General features: G+C 54.4%; 1 protein-coding gene across 1 annotated transcript; it reads right to left on the reverse strand.

The window, feature by feature from the left end:
* Nucleotides 1-1,556: 1,556 nt before the first annotated feature.
* LOC141584995 (uncharacterized) lies at nucleotides 1,557-3,851 on the reverse strand. Its single transcript, XM_074401960.1, has 2 exons — nucleotides 3,567-3,851; nucleotides 1,557-3,351 (listed from the first exon to the last, which is right to left on the reverse strand). Exons 1-2 carry the CDS (start codon nucleotides 3,810-3,812, stop codon nucleotides 2,968-2,970), a joined length of 630 nt encoding a protein of 209 aa, XP_074258061.1. The 5' UTR covers nucleotides 3,813-3,851; the 3' UTR covers nucleotides 1,557-2,967.
* Between the last annotated feature and the right edge of the window lie 13,795 nt (nucleotides 3,852-17,646).

The following is a 17,646-nucleotide window of genomic DNA, read 5'->3' on the forward strand; positions in this document are numbered from 1 at the left end:
TACAAAAATTAGCCGGACGTGGTGGTGGGCACCTATAGTCCCAATTACTTGAAAGGCTGAGGCAGGAGAATCGCTGGAACCCGGAAGGCAGAGGTTATAGTGCACCGAGATAGCACCACCACCCCTCCACCCTTGGCAACAGAGTGAGACTCCATCTCAAAAAAAAAAAAAGAAAGAAAAGAAAGAAAAAAGAAAGAAAGAAAAGAATAGGTGACTTCCGTGTCCCCACGTGCTGGGCTAACATTTCCACATCCATTACCTCGCTGAGGCCTCACAGTACATCTGAAAGCTGTGTATCTCCCCATTTGGCAGATAAAGAGACTGAGAATTAGGTTAAGGCAGCAGAGCTGGTGCCTGGCAAGGCCAAGATGCTCTCATGCCTGTTTGTCTCTAGGGTGGTGAGAGGGAAGTCTTCCTGGAGGAAGGGGTGTGAGGACAGGGTGGAAGAGATGGTGAGGAATGAGCTGAGCCTCTCAGGCTATGGGCCTCACCTGTGGAAAAAGAGGTGTTGGCATGGTGGGTATATGAGAGGAAGGACCTGAAGGGGCAGCAGAGCTCGTGGTTCCATGCACACTGGTGCTGTGCTGGAGGGAGGAGGAAGAGCATTCCCATCTAAGGGGAGCATGGCGGGGGGGTGCTCTGGAGACTTAATAGGGTGCACAGAACAGGGGAGGTGGGCTTGGAGAAGAGCTTTGCTAACACACATGGGAAAACTTATTAGGAGTGAACCTCTGAACATTCCCATTTCCCCTGGAAACCAAACCCGAGACCTTGAGCTGGATGGCAGCAGGAGAAGAGGAGGGACAGCGGGAGGCCCCTTCTGCTGCCCAGCCTGGGCTCATGTGTCTAGGGAAGTGAGGGAGGCTGTGGGATTCCCCAGCTCAGGAGAGACGTCAGGCTGGCTGGCTGGGAGGCTGCCTGGTCTTGCAGTGATGGATGTGATGGATGAAATGACCATATTGGGGAGTGATGGGCTCAGAGAAGTGAGACAGAAAGAAAGCTGGGGGCTGTGGAGTGGCCAGGGGGACCCAGGAGAGTTCCTTAATAGAGTGAAACAGCCAGAGTGCAGCAGTGTGCTGACCTCTGGTGGGGACCCCAGAACACTGCGCCTCTCGGAGCCTGGACTATACCAGGTGGAGAGGGGCACAGAGCAGGGCTCTCCCATCAGTCAGCCAGTCACTGGGAGCAGCCTCCCTCCCTCCTTAGAGCCCACCTCTTCAGCCGGTCCTCAGCCTGCTGCATGCTAGTACAAAGTGGGGCCTCCCTTGAACCCCATAACCATTTATCTGAAGTGCTCAGACACACACCCACTGCTTCTGGTCTCCAGGGCTTCTCCTCACCCCACCACCCAGACTGCGGGCTCCCAAGGGACTGAATCCCACCCACCCAACCCCAGCACTGATTGAAACAGGTAGGTCTGAACAAATGAATGAACAGTTGAGGTCAGAACATCTAAGGACAAACGACTCCAACCAACATACCTTCTCTACACAGACCCTGTGTGGTCTGAAAGCTCATGCACTGGGGTTGACAGTGGGAAGGAAACATGCTTTTCAACTGCAAGATGCAAGAGTGCTTTTATTATTTATTTATAATTTATTTTTATTTTTAGAGATGGGTCTTGCATGCAATCAATATGGGGACCTCCCAGGAGCAGGGGCCAACAGCTTGCCTAAGACACACGAATGTTTGCTGTCAGGGACGCTGCCTAAGCGTCAGTGACCCTTCCATTCTGGAGTTTGGCCTTTGTGGGGAGAACACACAAATTTATGCAAAAAGTAAAAATGCAAATACCGTTTCTGGGTCTCTTTCCTCACTGCTCCCCTACAGAGTCACTTATACCTCTGGTGACTCACAGTTGGTGTGGTCCACTCAGCAACCCCCAGAGTGACAGCCCACCCAGGTCCCAGCACGCATAGCATCTTCTGGAGCCCCACATATCTCACTCTGAGGGCCTGGTTCCAGCCACTCTCTCTGGGCAAATAAGGCAAGACCAGTGGTTGGCAGCTGCAACAGCCAGTAGGCTGGGGGACATTAACAGCAGATAGGGCCCCACTCCTACCCTTGCCATTCTTTTTTTCCCTTCCCCTCCCATAAAGAAAAAACAGGCTTGGGTGGGTGCCGTGGCTCACGCCTGTAATCCTAGCACTTTGGGAGGCCGAGGTGGGTGGATCACCTGAGGTCAGGAGTTCAAGACCAGCCTGGCCATCATGGTGAAACCCCATCTAAAAAAAAAAAAAAAAAAAGCAAAAACAGGCTCTTGCTCTGTTGCCCAACCTGGAGTGCAGTGGTGTATTCAAAGCTCACCGCAGCCTCAACCTCCTGGGTTCAAGTGATCCTCCCACTGCAGCGTTCAGAGTAGCTGGCACTACAGGCATGCGCCACCATGCCGGGCTAATTTTTGTATTTGTTGTATCGGGGGTTTCACCATGTTGGCCAGGCTGGTCTCGAACTCCCGGGCTCAAGTAATCCCCACTCGGCCTCCCAAAGTGCTGGGATTACAGGCATGAGCCACCGCTCCTGGCCCTGTTGAGATTCTGATCTAGCTAGGAATTCTAAGGTGGGCTGGGACGTTGGCATTTTTAAAGCACCCTAGGTGCTCAGTGAGTCTTTATAGAAAGGATGTTGAATGATGATTCTGGAGACCTCTGAGCTCCCGCCCACACAGATCCTTGGGACTCTAAATACTGGCCGAACTCGGTCCCCTGAGGCTGTGTGTTCTCGGGTTGGGGGGGGGCAGCTAAGGACCTGCGCCTCCCGCTGCCCCAAAACCACTTTCTGCTTCCTGGTGTAAGCTTTGGTATGGATGGTGGCCGTCTGCCTACAGACTGGGAACTGTTAGAGGGCAGGGGTCCCAGCAGACACATCTGTGTCCTCGCTTTGGTTGGAGGGAGGTATGAGTGGGGCCGAGGGAGATGGGGGCAGGGCTCAACACGGTGTCCAGCCCCTATGGGGTGTCGCCAGTGTTCAGGGGCGAGGGGAGGGGAGAGGAAGCGGGGTTGGGGCGCACAGCTGGAGGCTGCTCTTCACAGGTTCCCGTCTAGACCAGAGTGGGGTCTCAGCTCGGAGAGACGGGACGGGGGGAGGTGCTGGAGGCTGGAGCCCCACGCGCTGCTCAAGAGGCTGCAGGCTGCCCTTCCAGGCCTGGGCTAGACTGCAGCGGCTGGGGGCCGGCGGGGCCGCTCCGGTGGAGTCCGCCGCGCGCGGTCCTCCCTCTCCACCCTCGCCAGCCCCGGGGCCGCGAGCGAGGCTGCGGGCTGAGCTGCAGGAGCTCCCTCCGTCCCCGGCGTGCCGCCGCCGCGAGTGGGGTGGGAGCGCAGAGGGGGCCCCGGGGTTGTGCTTTGCTGCGATCTGGGAGGGAAGCAGGAGGCAGCGCCGGAGTGAGTAACCGCCTCCCCAGGCAGCTAGTCCCGCCGCCCCAGGAAGTCCCGGCGCCGTCGGGCACTGCCGCCAGCCACGCCGGGACCTTCCCCTCGCGCTCGCCCGCCCCCGCCCCCGCCCCAGCCCCACCTCCAGCTCGCGCTCCCAGCGCAGACACGGGCGCCCCCGCACGCTCGACCCCTCACCCGCGCAGACCCCGGGCCGCCGGCGACCTCCTCAGCGGCTCCTCCTTCTGCCCCGGCCGAGACCCTCCCCTGCGGCTTCTCCTCCTTCCCCGGCCCAGCCGGACCGCCGCCCTCGCATCCCCATGGCCTCGAACCCCAGCTCGCCGCGCCGCTCCCCACTAGGTGCTGCGGGTCCCGGCAGGGCGCGTGGCCCGGCCGACTTGCGGGGAGGTGGCGCCCGCTGCCGGCAGACTCGGGAACGGCCATCCTTGTCACCCGCCCCCGGCCCTGCTCCCAGACCCTCCTGGACCTCTCTGCCAGCTCTCCCTTCTCCTGGACATGCGCCTGCAGGACTCGGAACAGGTAGAGGTCTGCCCCGGCCCCAGCCGTGCCACGGGCCATCTCAGGGGGAGTCGCGGGCTCCCTGAGGCTCGGCTTCCTTCCCTGTGAAATGGCCGTGGTGAGGAGCAAAAGCTCAGCAGTGAAGGACGCTTTGTAACCGCAAAGGAGCCTGTGAGTGTGCGGAGTGGTTGTTATCAGCGCTAAGGGCGGTCTCTCCTGCCTTCTGCGGGGGGTGGCGACCATCCTCCCTGCCCCGGCTCCACAATGGAAGAAGAGCATTAAGTCACCTCCAGACAGTGGAATGCCTTCAGCGTTTTTACTGGATATAAATATACATATATGTATTTTAATACAATTGTGGCCATTCTCTACCTGCGGTTGTGTCTTGCCGTTTTTCTCTCTCTCCAAGTGCTTAACTTACGGTTAAAAGCCCGGATTCGGCCAGGAGGGGTGGCTCACCTGTAATCCCAGCACTTTGGGAAGCCAAGGCCTGAAGATGTATTGAGCAGAAGTTCAAGACCAACCTGAGCAACATAGCAAGACCTCGTCTCTATAAAAATATTTATATAAAAGCCGGGCGCGGTGGCTCAAGCCTGTAATCCCAGCACTTTGGGAGGCTGAGGCGGGTGGATCATGAGGTCGAGAGATCGAGACCAACCTGGTCAACATGGTGAAACCCCGTCTCTACTAAAAATACAAAAAAATTAGCTGGGCATGGTGGCACGTCCCTGTAATCCCAGCTACTCAGGAGGCTGAGGCAGGAGAATTGCCTGAACCCAGGAGGCGGAGGTTGCGGTGAGCCGAGATCGCGCCATTGCACTCCAGCCTGGGTAACAAGAGCGAAACTCTGTCTCAAAAAAAAAAAAGAAAAAAAATATTTATATAAAAATAAATATAATTTAAGAGGCCGGGCGTGGTGGCTCATGCCTGTAATCCCAACACTTTGGAAGGCTGAGACAGGCAGATCACGAGGTCAGGAGTTCAAGGCCAGCCTGGCCAACATGGTGAAACCATGTCTCTACTAAAATTACAAAAATTAGCCGGGTGCGGTGGCTACTCGGGAGGCTGAGGCAGGAGAATTGCTTGAACCTGGGAGGCGAGGTTGCAATGAGCCAAGACTGTGCCATTACACTCCAGCCTTGGCAACAGTGACTTCCTCTCAAAAAAAAAAAAAAAAAAAATTAAATGATGTGAGTATCGTGGCACATGTCTGTAGTCCCAGCTACTCGAGAGGCTGAGATGGGAGGCTTGCTCCAATTCTGGAGCTCCAGGCTGCAGTGAGCCGTGATTGTGCCACTGGCCCCTGGCACTCCAGCCTGGGTGACAGAGCGAGACCCTTTCACAAGAAAGAAAGAAAAAAACAAAAAGGAAGAAAGAAAACAAACTAGAGTCAGATAAACCTGGATTTAGGTCCTTGCTCTGTGACTTTATATTTCCACCCTGGAGCAAACCACACAACCTCTACTTTCCTCAGCCTCAGTTTCCTCCTCTGCAAAATGGCGGTGATGCCAGGAATACCCACTTCACAGGCAGTGGTGAGGCTCCGCATACACCTCAGTTCGTGCTTATTAGAGCTCTGCTTTTGCTTCCTGAGCCTGTCAGAGCTCTGCCTTCTTCATGCAGTACGTGGTAAGGCCTCCGCCTCTCGGACTTTGCTCACTGCTTTTTTTTCCCCCCAGAGACAGAGTCTCACCCTGTCGCCCAGGCTGAAGTGCAATGGCGCCACCTCGGCTCACTGCAACCTCCGCCTCCCAGGTTCGAGTAATTCTTGTGCCTCAGTCTCCAGAGTAGCTGGGATTACAGGCGCCTGCCACCATGCCCGGCTAATGTTTGTGTTTTTAGTAGAGGTGAGATTTCGCCATATTGGCCAGGCTGGTCTCGAACTCCTGACCTCAGGTGATCCACCCACCTTGGCCTGCCAAAGCACTGGGATTACAGGTGTGAGCCACCGCGCCCGGCCTCTTTCGGCACTACCCTTAACCACATGGGCCTCATTGTTTTGCCTCCATACCCAGACTATCCCTGTCTCAGCACCTTCTCGTTCGTCCTGTGTCTCCATGGTCTTTCCCCGGGGAAGGGCCTCTCTGCCTCGCTTCGCTCCTGTCCCTGGCAACACTGTCGCCTCCTCGGAGAAGCCGTCTCTGGCCGATCCGTATCGCTAGCGCCCACTATGGTTCGCCAAGCCGCTCACCCGGCTCTGTTTTTCTTGCACTTCCCGTTATGTGCCATTCTCTTAAATATGTTTTTGTCTGTATCCCTCCCGTAGATGGCACCTCCATGAAAGGTCGGGGCTTTCCAAGGTTCCTTACCCCCTCTGTGGTTCCTAGAAGAGGGCCTGGCACGTAGGCGGCCCTAGTTAGCTTTTTGCGTGAATGTGAAGGGATCCACCTCCTCCCTTATAAGACGCGGCAGTACCGCCTGTTTCCAGCAGAGGGCACTACCGCACAGCACTTGGGGACCGCTGGGGCTCTTGCAGGGGTGGGAGGTATTTATAAAGCCCACAGGCCTCTCCTCCCATAATGTGGGCGCTCCCACAGCTGGGATCGGAAGCAAGAGGGCCCCCTGCGCTAATCTGCCCTGGCAGCACCGAGCTGGCACGCCCTGGGTGCATCATCTGGTGTGCTCTGGTGCCCGAGGTCGGAATACCCTCACTGGTGGCTTGGGCACACCCCTGAGCAGCTGATGCTTCTGGACAGATCACACCCTGTTCCAGGCTCTCAAAATGAGGGCAATGACATGAGCCGCACCGCTCACTCACGGGTTTGCTGTGAGGTCGGGACAGGAGTGCATGGGAAATAATGTTGTATGAATGTAAACATGGGACAAATATAATTTATGCACGCCTTATTGGTAGTTTAGCAGATTGACAACAAAAGAGGAGAGAAGCAAAGCTACTTAAAGGGAGTTGCAAGGCTAAGTGAAGGTGGATTTATAAAGGGAACTAAGACAGTGAAGGAGAAGGAAGAAGTTAAAAATAACAACTACCTTTCACCAAGAGCTTATTAGGAGCCAAGGCAGAGGAAAGTGATCTCCAAACATTGTCTAATTATAGCCAACACTTACATGGTGCTGACCTTATGCCAGGAACTCTTTAAGTGCTTTATGCATAAAAACTCTCTGGCTCCTCACAACAACTCAGAGGGAGGTCATATTGCTGTCCTGTTCTACACAGGGAAACTGAGGCTGGGACAGCTTAAGTAACTGGCCCAAGGCCACACAGATAGACAGGGCTGAACAATCCGCCTCCTGGAATGTGCTCTTAAAGCCCCACGGTCACAGCCACACCAAAAGGGAGATGGTATCGTTCCATTTCCCAATTACTGAGAAACTGAGTCTCAGCAGATGTACAAAGCCCACCTAACGCCACACTGGGAATACATGTATTTGAGCCCCGCTTAACCACCCACCAAACTAGGCCCACAGGAGCTGGGAGGGGGCTTCCGGAATGTGCACAGGTTCTCTCGGAGGGGCAGCAGCAGACACACCTGCTCTTCCTCTGAGGGTGGAGGGAGGGTGAGAGTGCAGAGGCTGGGCAGGGCTGATAGGGTTGAGGGAGAGGCTGCTTGGTGGCCTCAGTACCATGGAAGGAAGGTGGCCAGGCATCTTCCAGGCCAGGAAGTGAGGGGTGTGTTGATGGGCACAGTGGCTGGCCACAGGGATTGCAGCCAGAGCTGTGGGCTCCCCACAAATCTCCGCAGGGAGACTAGGGGCTGAGGGGCAAGACCTACAGTGGGAGGTGGGCACAGCCCCATCCCTGCCACAAGTGCCCCTCAGCCCAGCCCCAACTTCCAGCCTGTTATATAAGCTGCTGCATACCCAGGCCTGGAAATAGCCGTGGCTGTACCGGCTGGGCTGCGAGACGTGATGAATGGTCCCCAGGAGCATCAGCTGACCGCCCTGTGCTCCTGAAGTGACCTGAAGGCCTGCCAGCAGCTCGGGTTACCCAGCTCTCCCTGGGAGGCAGCCCTGCCTGGTCTGCTGAGGATGGCTCCAGTGTGATTCTGTGTCTGGACATTTATGGTTCGAGCGCCTGTGGGATGGTCCCTCTCCCAAGCCTGAGCAGCTAAGGCAGCTCCCAGACACGCTGTGCCCGCTGGCAGCCTCCAGATGCTGGGAGCCAGGGCCTTGCTCAGAGCAAGCACTTGGATCACTGCAGACAGTCAGCACTGGAAAGGCTGGGAGCTCTGCTGCTCTGGGTCCTGTGCTAAGGGCCCCCAAGAAAAGAGGAAGAGGATAGCTGGGCTCAGTGGCTCACACCAGTAATCCCAGCAGTTTGGGAGGCCAAGGCAGGTGGATCACCTGAGGTCAGGAGTTCAGGACCAGCCTAACCAACATGGAAAAACCCTGTCTCTACTAAAAATACAAAATTAACCGGGCATGGTGGCGCATGCCTATAATCCCAGCTACTCGAGAGGCTGAGGCGGGAGAATTGCTTGAACCCAGGAGATAGAGGTTGTGGTGAGTTGAGATGATACCATTGCACTCCAGCCTGGGCAACAAGGGTGAAAATCCATCTTGGAAAAAAAAAAAAAGAAAGAAAGAATGAATGAATGGAATGAAAAGAGGAAGAGGAGCCTGAGAAATTGGGGGTGCAGGTGTCATTCCAAGGCTGCACTCCACCACATCCCTATGCCTCCTGTTTCACAGCCCACTCCCTCACTGAACTGGTGGCCCCGGACACAGGGAGGCACCCACATATCCTGATGCCCACTGTGGAGGGCAGAGCCACACCCCCCTGCAGGGACTAGCACATACATCCCTACTCCTGAGAGCACCTGGCTAGGCTCGGAGTGTAGGGCAGTGTTATCCCAGCATAGGATGATCATGTGTTAAGAATTACGATTACGTTGATCAGGTGCAGTGGCTCATGCCTGTAATTCCAGCACTTTTAGAGGCTGAGGTGGGAGGATCGCGTGAGTCCAGGAGTTCGAGACCAGCCTAGACAACATGATGAAACCCTGTCTCTACAAAAAAATACAAAACTTAGCCAGGAGTGGTGGCACATACCTTTAGTCCCAGCTACTTGGGAGTCAGCTGAGGTGGGAGGATCACTTGAGCTCAGGAGGTTGAGGCTGCAGTGAGCCAAGATTGTGCCACTACACTCCAGCCTGGGAGTGTAGTGAGACCCTGTCTCCAAAAACAAACAAACAAACAAACAAACAAACAAACAAACAAAAAATAAATAAAAGAGAAGTATGAATGACTATGGCCATGCCAATTCTGTACCTTTAAGAAATCTACTTAAGAAAGAAAACAGCCAGGCGCGGTGGCTCAAGCCTGTAATCCCAGCACTTCGGGAGGCTGAGGCGGGTGGATCACGAGGTCAGGAGATCGAGACCATCCTGGTCAACACGGTGAAACCCCCTCTCTACTAAAAATACAAAATATTAGCTGGGCATGGTGGCACGTGTCTGTAATCCCAGCTACTCAGGAGGCTGAGGCAAGAGAATTGCCTGAACCCAGGAGGCAGAGGTTGCGGTGAGCAGAGATTGCGCCATTGCACTCCAGCCTGGGTAACAAGAGCGAAACTCCGTCTCAAAAAAAAAACAAAAAACAGAAAACAAAACAAACAAAAAAACCCCCGACGCCTGTAATCCCAGCACTTTGGGAGGCTGAAGACGGATCATGAGGTCAGGAGATCAAGACCATCCTAGCCAACATGGTGAAATTCGGTCTCTACTAAAAATACAAAAATTAGCCAGGCGTGGGGGTGTGCACCTGTAATCCCAGCTACTTGGAAGGCTGAGGCAGGAGAATCACTTGAACCCGGGAGGCAGAGGTTGCAGTGAGCTGAGATCGCACCACTGCACTCCAGCCTGGTGACAGAGTGAGACTCTGTCAAAAACAAACAACAAGAAGAACAAAAAAGCAACTTCTCCCTAAAAATATTAATGCTTTAAGTCAGGCGTCCCCAAACTTTTTACACAGGGAGCCAGTTCACTGTCCCTCAGACCGTTGGAGGGCCGCCACATACTGTGCTCCTCTCACTGACCTGCTCCCAAGGTCTTGGGTTGGCCTTCAAGGTCTCCCCACAGGCCTTTGCTGCAGGCATGGCTCAGACAGTCTCAGCCAGTCGCCTGTCTGCTTGTTGGCCCTGGTTTTAGGCTCTGGCCAAAGTCTGCCCTCTCTATGCTTGCCTCTCTCACCCAGAACCCTCAGTTTCCACTCTCTGCCCCTGCCCCCACCCCCAGCTTTTTTCTTCCTGGGCCCCTTCCTGAAGTGCGGTGGGGGCCAGATAAATGGCCTCAGGGGGCCGCATGTGGCCCGCGGGCCATAGTTTGGAGACGCCTGCTTTAAGTGAAAGTATTCCTTTATGATTCCCGGAATCCTTTAGTGGAATAGGCACAACAGGCACTCCCAAGGAGCTAGGACCTGTGTTCTCTGTGATTCCAGGACTCACTGATGGGGCGAAGCCCCCAGCTGAAGTGTGGGACATTTTCTAAAAGAGCAGCAGAAAGTGAGTGAGTTGCCGCACCTGCCCGACCACAGGTGGCCTGTCCAACGAAGGGAGGGGCGCACACATGCGCACACACTCCACCTCTCTCCTTAGTGCTCAGATGTGGGGGCGGAACTTCCTCCAAACTCCTGCATCAGCATTCCCTGAAGACCCTGCCTGTGCCCAGATACTACTGCCCATGCCTTTGCACCCTCCTTGTGTGTCTGTGGGTCCTGGAGTTCTGAGCCCATGGGCAAGGCACAGGGAAAACAGGCTCCTAATGTACAGCAGAGAGGGCTGGTGCAGTGGTTCATGCCTGTAATCCAACATTTGGGGAGGCCCAGGCAGGTGGATCACTTGAGTTCAGGAGTTTGAGATCAGCCTGGGCAACATAGTGAAACTCTGTCTCGACAAAACATACAAAAATTAGCCAGGCATGGTGGCACACGCCTGTAGTCCCAGCTACTTGGGAGGCAAAGGTGGGAGGATCACTTGAGTCAGGGAGGCTGAGGCTGCAATGAGCTAAGATTGCATCACTGCCTTCAAGCCTGGGCAACAGGATGAGACCCTGTCTCAAAACAAACAACCACCAAAAAACCCAAAACAACAGTACACCAGAGAGCTAAGGAACACCCACCCCTCTGCCAGGTAAATCTGTTGGGGAAGGGCTTGGCTTCCTCCAGTGCCCTCCTGCCTGCCTCGTGTCTTCTCCAGACACTCTCCCTTGAGGGTTGTCACAGGTAATCAGAGCTGGCTCCACTGGTGAGAGCAGGAGCAGCGTTTCTTAGCAACAGGCACAGCACACAAAACCCAGCTAATCTGGGCTGCCCCAGCCACCAGCCCTCCCACAGCTTCCAGGGCGGCGGCTGCTGGCCAGCAGCACACCCCCGGAGGTGGACACTTACAAACTTGTGTGTCTTTCTACCCCAGCAAACTCTAAGTTCCAGCTTGGGCAAGAAGGGCTCTTCTTTTCTCCACCCTCCCTGTTTCTCTTCCCTTTCCTGGGCCCTGTCTCCCTTCACAGTATCTGCAGACCTCTCTGAGGCAGGGGTCCCAGCCCTGCAGCAAGTCACGAAATGAAGGGCAAATCCCTTCACCTCTGGGAAGCTCAACTTCTTCTCTGGGAGGCCATAATAGAGCGGCTCAGTGTAAGGACTATGAGGCCACACTGGTCTGAATGCAAATCCATGCTCTCTACTACTTCTCAGCTGTGTGACACTGGACACTTAATCTTTTATTTTTTAAGTCAGAGTCTTGCTCTGCTGCCCAGGTTGGAGCGCAGTGGTGCAATATTGGCTCACTGCAACCTCCACTTCTCGGGTTCAAGTGATTTTCCTGCCTCAGCCTCCCAAGTAGCTGGGATTACAGGCATGGGCCACCAGGCCCAGCTAATTTTTGTATTTTTAGTAGAAACAGGGTTTCACCATGTTGGCCAGGCTGGTTTTGAACTCCTGACCTCATGTGATCCACCTGCCTTGGCCTCCCAAAGTGCCAGGATTACAGGCGTGAGCCCCCATGCCCAGCCTACTTAACCTTTTAGAGCCTCAGTTTCCTCAATGCTAAAATAGTGCCCACCTTAGATGGCTGCTGAAAGAAGAGACAAAGGAAAGAAGTCATCAGACAGAGCCCAGCACAGGGGTCTGTAGACAGGGCTGAGCGCTCCTCTCGCCGCATCCCCAGCTCTGTCCCCTTAGTCGCTGGGCTCCAGCCACTTGCCTTCCTCTGCTGCCCTCAGGAGCTGGTACTTCCCATCTACTATTTCCTCTCCCTGCAACTCGTCCCTTTCCCCCAACCCTCCACCAACAAATTCCCCTCAGTTTATTTATTTTGAGACGGGGTCTCAGTCTGTCGCCAAGGCTAAAATGCAGTGGTGCTATCTCAGCCTCAGCCTCCTGGGCTCAAGTGATTTTCTCGCCTTAGCCCTGGAGTAGCTGAGACCACAGGCCTGTTACACCAAGCAGGCTAGTAGTAGTTGTTGCTGTAGTAGTACTAGTAGTAGTAGAGACAAAGTCTATGTTGCCCAGGCTGGTCTCAAACTCCTGAGCTCAAACGATCCTCCCATCTCGGCCTCTCAAAGTGCTGAGATTACAGCCATGAGCCTCCAGTAGTGCTCAGCCTCCCCTCAGTTTAAAAACTACTTCCTATCAGGCGTGGTGGCTAACGCCTATAATTCTTTTCTTTTTCTTTTTGAGACAGAGTCTAGCTCTGTCATCCAGGTTGGAGTGCAGTGGCATGATCTCGGCTCTCTGCAACCTCTGCCTCCCAGGTTCAAGCAATTCTCCTGCCTCAACCTCCCCAGTAGCTGGGATTACAGGCATGCGCCACTATGCCCAGTTAATTTTTGTATTTTTAGTAGAGATGGGGTTTCACTGTGTTGGCCAGGCCAGTCTCAAACTCCTGACCTCAAGTGACCCATCTGCCTCGGCCTCCCAAAGTGCTGGGATTACAAGCATGAGCCACTGCACTGGGCCACGCCCGTAAGTTCTCCTCCATCCCTTGCCGAAATTAGAGCTACCTGTTAAATATCTCACTGACGTTCTGCATTTCTTTTTCTCTTTATGGTTGTGATGGTTAATTTTAAGGGTCAACTTGACTGGGGTAAGGGGAGCTCAAATAGCTGGTAAAATGTTATTTCTTTTTTCTTTTTCTTTTTTTTTTTTTTTTTTTTTTTTTTTTGAGACGGAGTTTCGCTCTTGTTACCCAGGCTGGAGTGCAATGGCGCGATCTCGGCTCACCGCAACCTCCGCCTCCTGGGTTTAGGCAATTCTCCTGCCTCAGCCTCCTGAGTAGCTGGGATTACAGGCACACGTCACCATGCCCAGCTGATTTTTTGTATTTTTAGTAGAGACGGGGTTTCACCATGTCGACCAGGACGGTCTCGAACTCTCGACCTTGTGATCCACCCGCCTCGGCCTCCCAAAGTGCTGGGATTACAGGCTTGAGCCACCGCGCCCGGCTAAATGTTATTTCTAGGTGTCTCTGTGAAGCTGTTTCTAGAAGAGATTAGCATTTGAATCAGTGGAAGAAGATCGCCCTCTCCGCTATGGGCAGGCATCATTTAATCTGCAAAGGACCTGAATAGAACAAAAAGGCAGAGGAAGGGCGAATGTGCTCTTCTTTGAGCTGAGACATCATATTTTCCCTCCCGCAGACATCCATGCTCTGATTCTTGCAACTTCAGTCGCGGACTGGAACCACTCCAGTTTGCGGAGGGCAGATCGTGTGACTTCTCAGCATCCATAATCATGGGAGCCAATGCCTCATAATGAATCTTTTCTACATCTCTGTATACCCATCCTATTGGTTCTGTTTCTCTGGAGAACACTAACACCATGGCACTTACTACTTATGTGCAAGATTGTTGAACATTGATCTCTCCTCCTTGGCTGTGAGCCGGGGGGCAGGAACTGTCTGTTTTGTTCTGTGCTGTGTTTCCAGTAAGAGGGTTGGCCTAGGTGTCTCTCCGAAGTATGTTCCAGCTTTCCGTACCTCTTTATTTCTTATTTCTTCCTTCCCCTGCTTTCCAAGTTGACCTAAATAGTTTGTGCACCGTTTCTTAAGTTCACTGACTCTACAAGCAGCGAGGTGTATCTGGAAAGACAGCTCAAGAATTAAGAGCGCTCACCCTTAATTACACTCCATTTTTCTCAGGACAAGTGGAACAGATTTGGGATAACAAGCCCCCCAATCAGCACCCTACAGATTTCAGGACCCCTCTTAACTCATTTCCCCCGCTCCTCCCAATGACGTCTGTATGCCTACCCAGGACCGAAGGAAGCTTCGGCTCCCTGGCTCATTTGCATGCGCCCGTGCTATTGGTCGGAGGGGCGGCACGATAGCCAATGGTGTGCAGGGGTGTTGACCGAGCCGCCGCTCCGCGCCGCCGGGTGAGGTAATGGAATCCTGGCTGGACCCGCGGCGGCTCCCTCCGGACTGGCTAGTGACGTAGCGGCTTCCCCGGCCGCACCCCGCCCAGCCGGCCCTGGCGCGGCGCAGCGAGGCCGCCCCTGAGAGCGCGGCGGGGGCTCGGCCCTGCTCCTTCCGGCCCGGCGTTCCGGCCGCGGGCCCCTCTGGGAGGACCCGCTGGGCCAGATCCCATCCCCGGCGACGCGGAGAGAAATCTGGAAGCCGGCGCCGGAGGATGAGCAAACCTGCTCTCCTTTGGGCGTGCGGTGACGGGCCTCTCCCTTCGTAAATCACGCAGGCCTGGAACGCTCGCGTGTGTTTACCACGAGCATGTTTGATTTTGTCATTTCACGAATACCATTGCAGAGGATTTTTAAGAGCCCTGGCCTGGATGTCGGGGAAATCTCGCATTCATTCCAGTTCCGCCACTTCCGGTCTGGTGACCTTGGCCACTTTCTCCTGGGGCCCTGACGCCTTCCGTGGCGACTCGGGAGGGCAAGTGGCGACTCAGGGGAGCAAACGTGGAGGCGCCTCGAAGGCACCGAGTGCGGCTCCTCGTCCTTCCGCAGTTTGGAGAGTGTAACCCCATCTGGGCGGTGTCTCTGGACAGCCCCAGGAAGACCCTATTTTTTTGGCCCTTGAATTGCTCTTAAGCCTGGGGAGAGAGGTGGGGGGGGACCCTGGCCAGGTAGTTGTTAATCCTCAAGATGAGGGGGGAAACATCAAGGGAATCCCTTCCACAGCCCCTCTCCTTATTCAGGGCCAGGGCCTGAGCAGGGGAGCCCCTTCTCGGCCCAAATGCCCTCGGGAACCCCCCTGACATCCTTTGACAGCCACCTTACCTCCAAAGGGCCAGGATGGAGGTGGAGTGGAAGGGTGTCTCCGAGGCAGGGTGGAGTTTCAGGTGCCGTGAGATGGAGGGCACCCGGAGAGGGCCACTGAGTCTAGCCCATGGTCCTGGGTCCTGTGGTTCACCTTGGCCCGCTGCTTTCCACCCTCAGGATCTCAGCCCTGCCCTGCCACATACCTAAGCTTTGGGGGCAGCTTCTCTCCTCCATGGAGTGCCTTTCCTCTGTCCCCTGCCTGTCCTGTCACTTTCACACTGGGCCCTACATTCTCTTCCTCCAGGGAGGCCTCTCAGGCTAGTCCTCTAGATTGCACCCCAATGCCAGCTCAAGGCTTCTTGGAGGCCACTTCTTAGTTCTCCTGGCAATGTTTTCACACCTAGTCTTGTGTCCTGCCTCCCACCAGACTAGGAGCCAGCTTTCTGTGGAGGAGTCTGTGCTCCAGGAACCTCCCGCAGTGTGGGGTGGCCCTGGCCACGGTGCCTGTCTGCCCTCTGCTCCTACTCCCTGGGCCATGCCTTGTTCACCTTCTCTCTCCTCAGCTTTCCTCTCTGCAGTAGGGGCTGTGAAGCCGTTCCTGTAGAAAGGAGGAGTCAGAGATGAAGGAATGCGAGGGTGAGTAGAAAGAGCACTGGCCTGGGAGTCGGAAGACCAGGACTGTGGTTCTGGCTGGGCCACTCACTAGCCGAGTGACCTGGATCAGAGAGACAGCAACGGGGCTGACATGTACCGGACCTTTGTAATGACTAAGAGGCAACATTGCTCCTATCTGTGCAGCCCCCAAGGCCCCCAGTATTCCCATTAAACTTATCAGCTGGGCAAAGCTATGGTAAGCACCTTGGATACACAGCTTCAAGACAAGGTCCCAGCCCTGGCTGTCCTCCGAGTCCTCCTATATGGAAATGGCAGATCTGCCACATTGTGCCAGACTCCCCTTCATGCTTTATGTCTGCTATCAAAGAGGGACTCTCATGGCAACTCTCTGAGATAGGTTTCTGATCATCTTTGTGTTTGAGGCGAGGAAACTGAAACCCCAACCCCACTGCTCCAACGTTGGCCTGCCTGGCCTTCCTGATCAGAAAGGGCAAGTTAACTTCCCTAAAGTCACACAGCTGGTAAGAGACAGAGTCACTTGTGGATTAGGGGAATCCGACTCCTGGGGCACAGCAGGGAGGAGAACTAACTCTGAGTGTCTGCTGTGTACAAGGCACCTCCATAGCTATTCAGCCCTCTGACCAGTGTCAATCCCAGGCCTCTAGAGACTGCTTCTTCCACCATCTCACACCGCCTCCACATGCCACCCAAAGCGTGCGTGATCTGGCATTCTACATTTTAGAATATGTTTTATTTGATTATAAATAGGAGAATATATAATCAAGACAAGTTATGCTAAAAGTATTTATGGAAAGGAGAGACCTCTGTGGGCTGGAAGCCTTCATGGAAAAACTGGTAACTGAGCCCTTTTTTTCCCTTCCTGTCTAAATAAATGTATTTCTCCCACACAGGCAAATATTTTAAAATGTATTTCAAAAGTTAGACTTCTGGAATAAGAAAGGAAAAGAGGGGGTGGGGTAGCTGCTTCTCTAAGAAGCCCACTGAAAGGAGCTGCTGGGTGGAAGAGGAGGGCACGGGTGAGTGAGGAAAAGCCCCACCCTTTCCCCTATGTGACACCTTGTCATTTTTGAAGCCTCAGTTTATCTGTAAATTGACCTAATACTTGAACCTGGGAGAGAAATGTACAGGTTATTGGGAGGTGATTTTGAGACAAACCAGAGGTTCTTGGGATCATTATGAAGAGAGAAACGGAATTCTGAGTTGCGCTGAGAGTTTATTAGGATCGGTCCAGCAAAGGATTTCTGGGGGTGGGCAGTGGGGTGGAGAGAGGAATGCAGCCCCTGGAATGAGGGCTGAGTGGAGGTGTGGGGCCTCTTTTGGAGAATTTTGAGCACAGAAGAGATTCTTTGCTGCGTGGGGCCTGGCCTGGTGCTGGGGATTGTATAGCATGCTCATAATTTAAGGTGGCTCCAAAAAGGAGCAGGGCTAGTGGCTGGCACGGCAGGGCACATGACTGGATCCTCCCTAACGAGTGTTCCTCAATGGCCATGTCTGTATGGGGGTACAGGAGCCGCGATGGTAACCCCCAACCCCACCCAGCCAGCCCCAACCCCATTGCTCCAACCTTGGCCTGCCTGGCCTTTCTGACCAGCCACTCCTGAGTGGGCAGCTGCTGGGGGAGAAGGATTTGCTCAGGACAGGATGGTTCTCCCATTTCCAAAGAGGGCTCCAGTCACATGGGAGAGTGGAACCTTCCAAGTGCCTGCACCCCCAGGAAGGTTCTTACCGTGGAAGCCTGGGCCTGGAGACACTGGTCAGGCGAGGGTGGGCCTCCCAGGGCTTCCTGGCCACGGCAGTGGGCCTCTGAGTGCATTAAGCACTCCTGTGGGCTGGGGAAAGCAGGGAGGACAACCAGCTCTGAGAGTCTACTGTGTACAAGGCACCTCTGCAGCTGTTATTGTCCTGACAACCAGAAAGGGTGGATAATCGGACCACATCATCTTCGTTTTATAGTTGA

This window comes from Saimiri boliviensis, chromosome 7 (genome assembly GCF_048565385.1).
Source record: "Saimiri boliviensis isolate mSaiBol1 chromosome 7, mSaiBol1.pri, whole genome shotgun sequence".
NCBI classification, from domain to species: domain Eukaryota; kingdom Metazoa; phylum Chordata; class Mammalia; order Primates; family Cebidae; genus Saimiri; species Saimiri boliviensis.

Coding starts and splice junctions, on each gene's coding strand:
- LOC141584995 (XM_074401960.1), bottom strand. CDS start 3,812: ATGGCCGTTCCCGAGTCTGCCGGCAGCGGGCGCCACCTCCCCGCAAGT. Junction 3,352..3,566: donor GCGGCCCGGGGTCTGCGCGG/GTGAGGGGTCGA, acceptor CTTCCCTCCCAG/ATCGCAGCAAAGCACAACCC.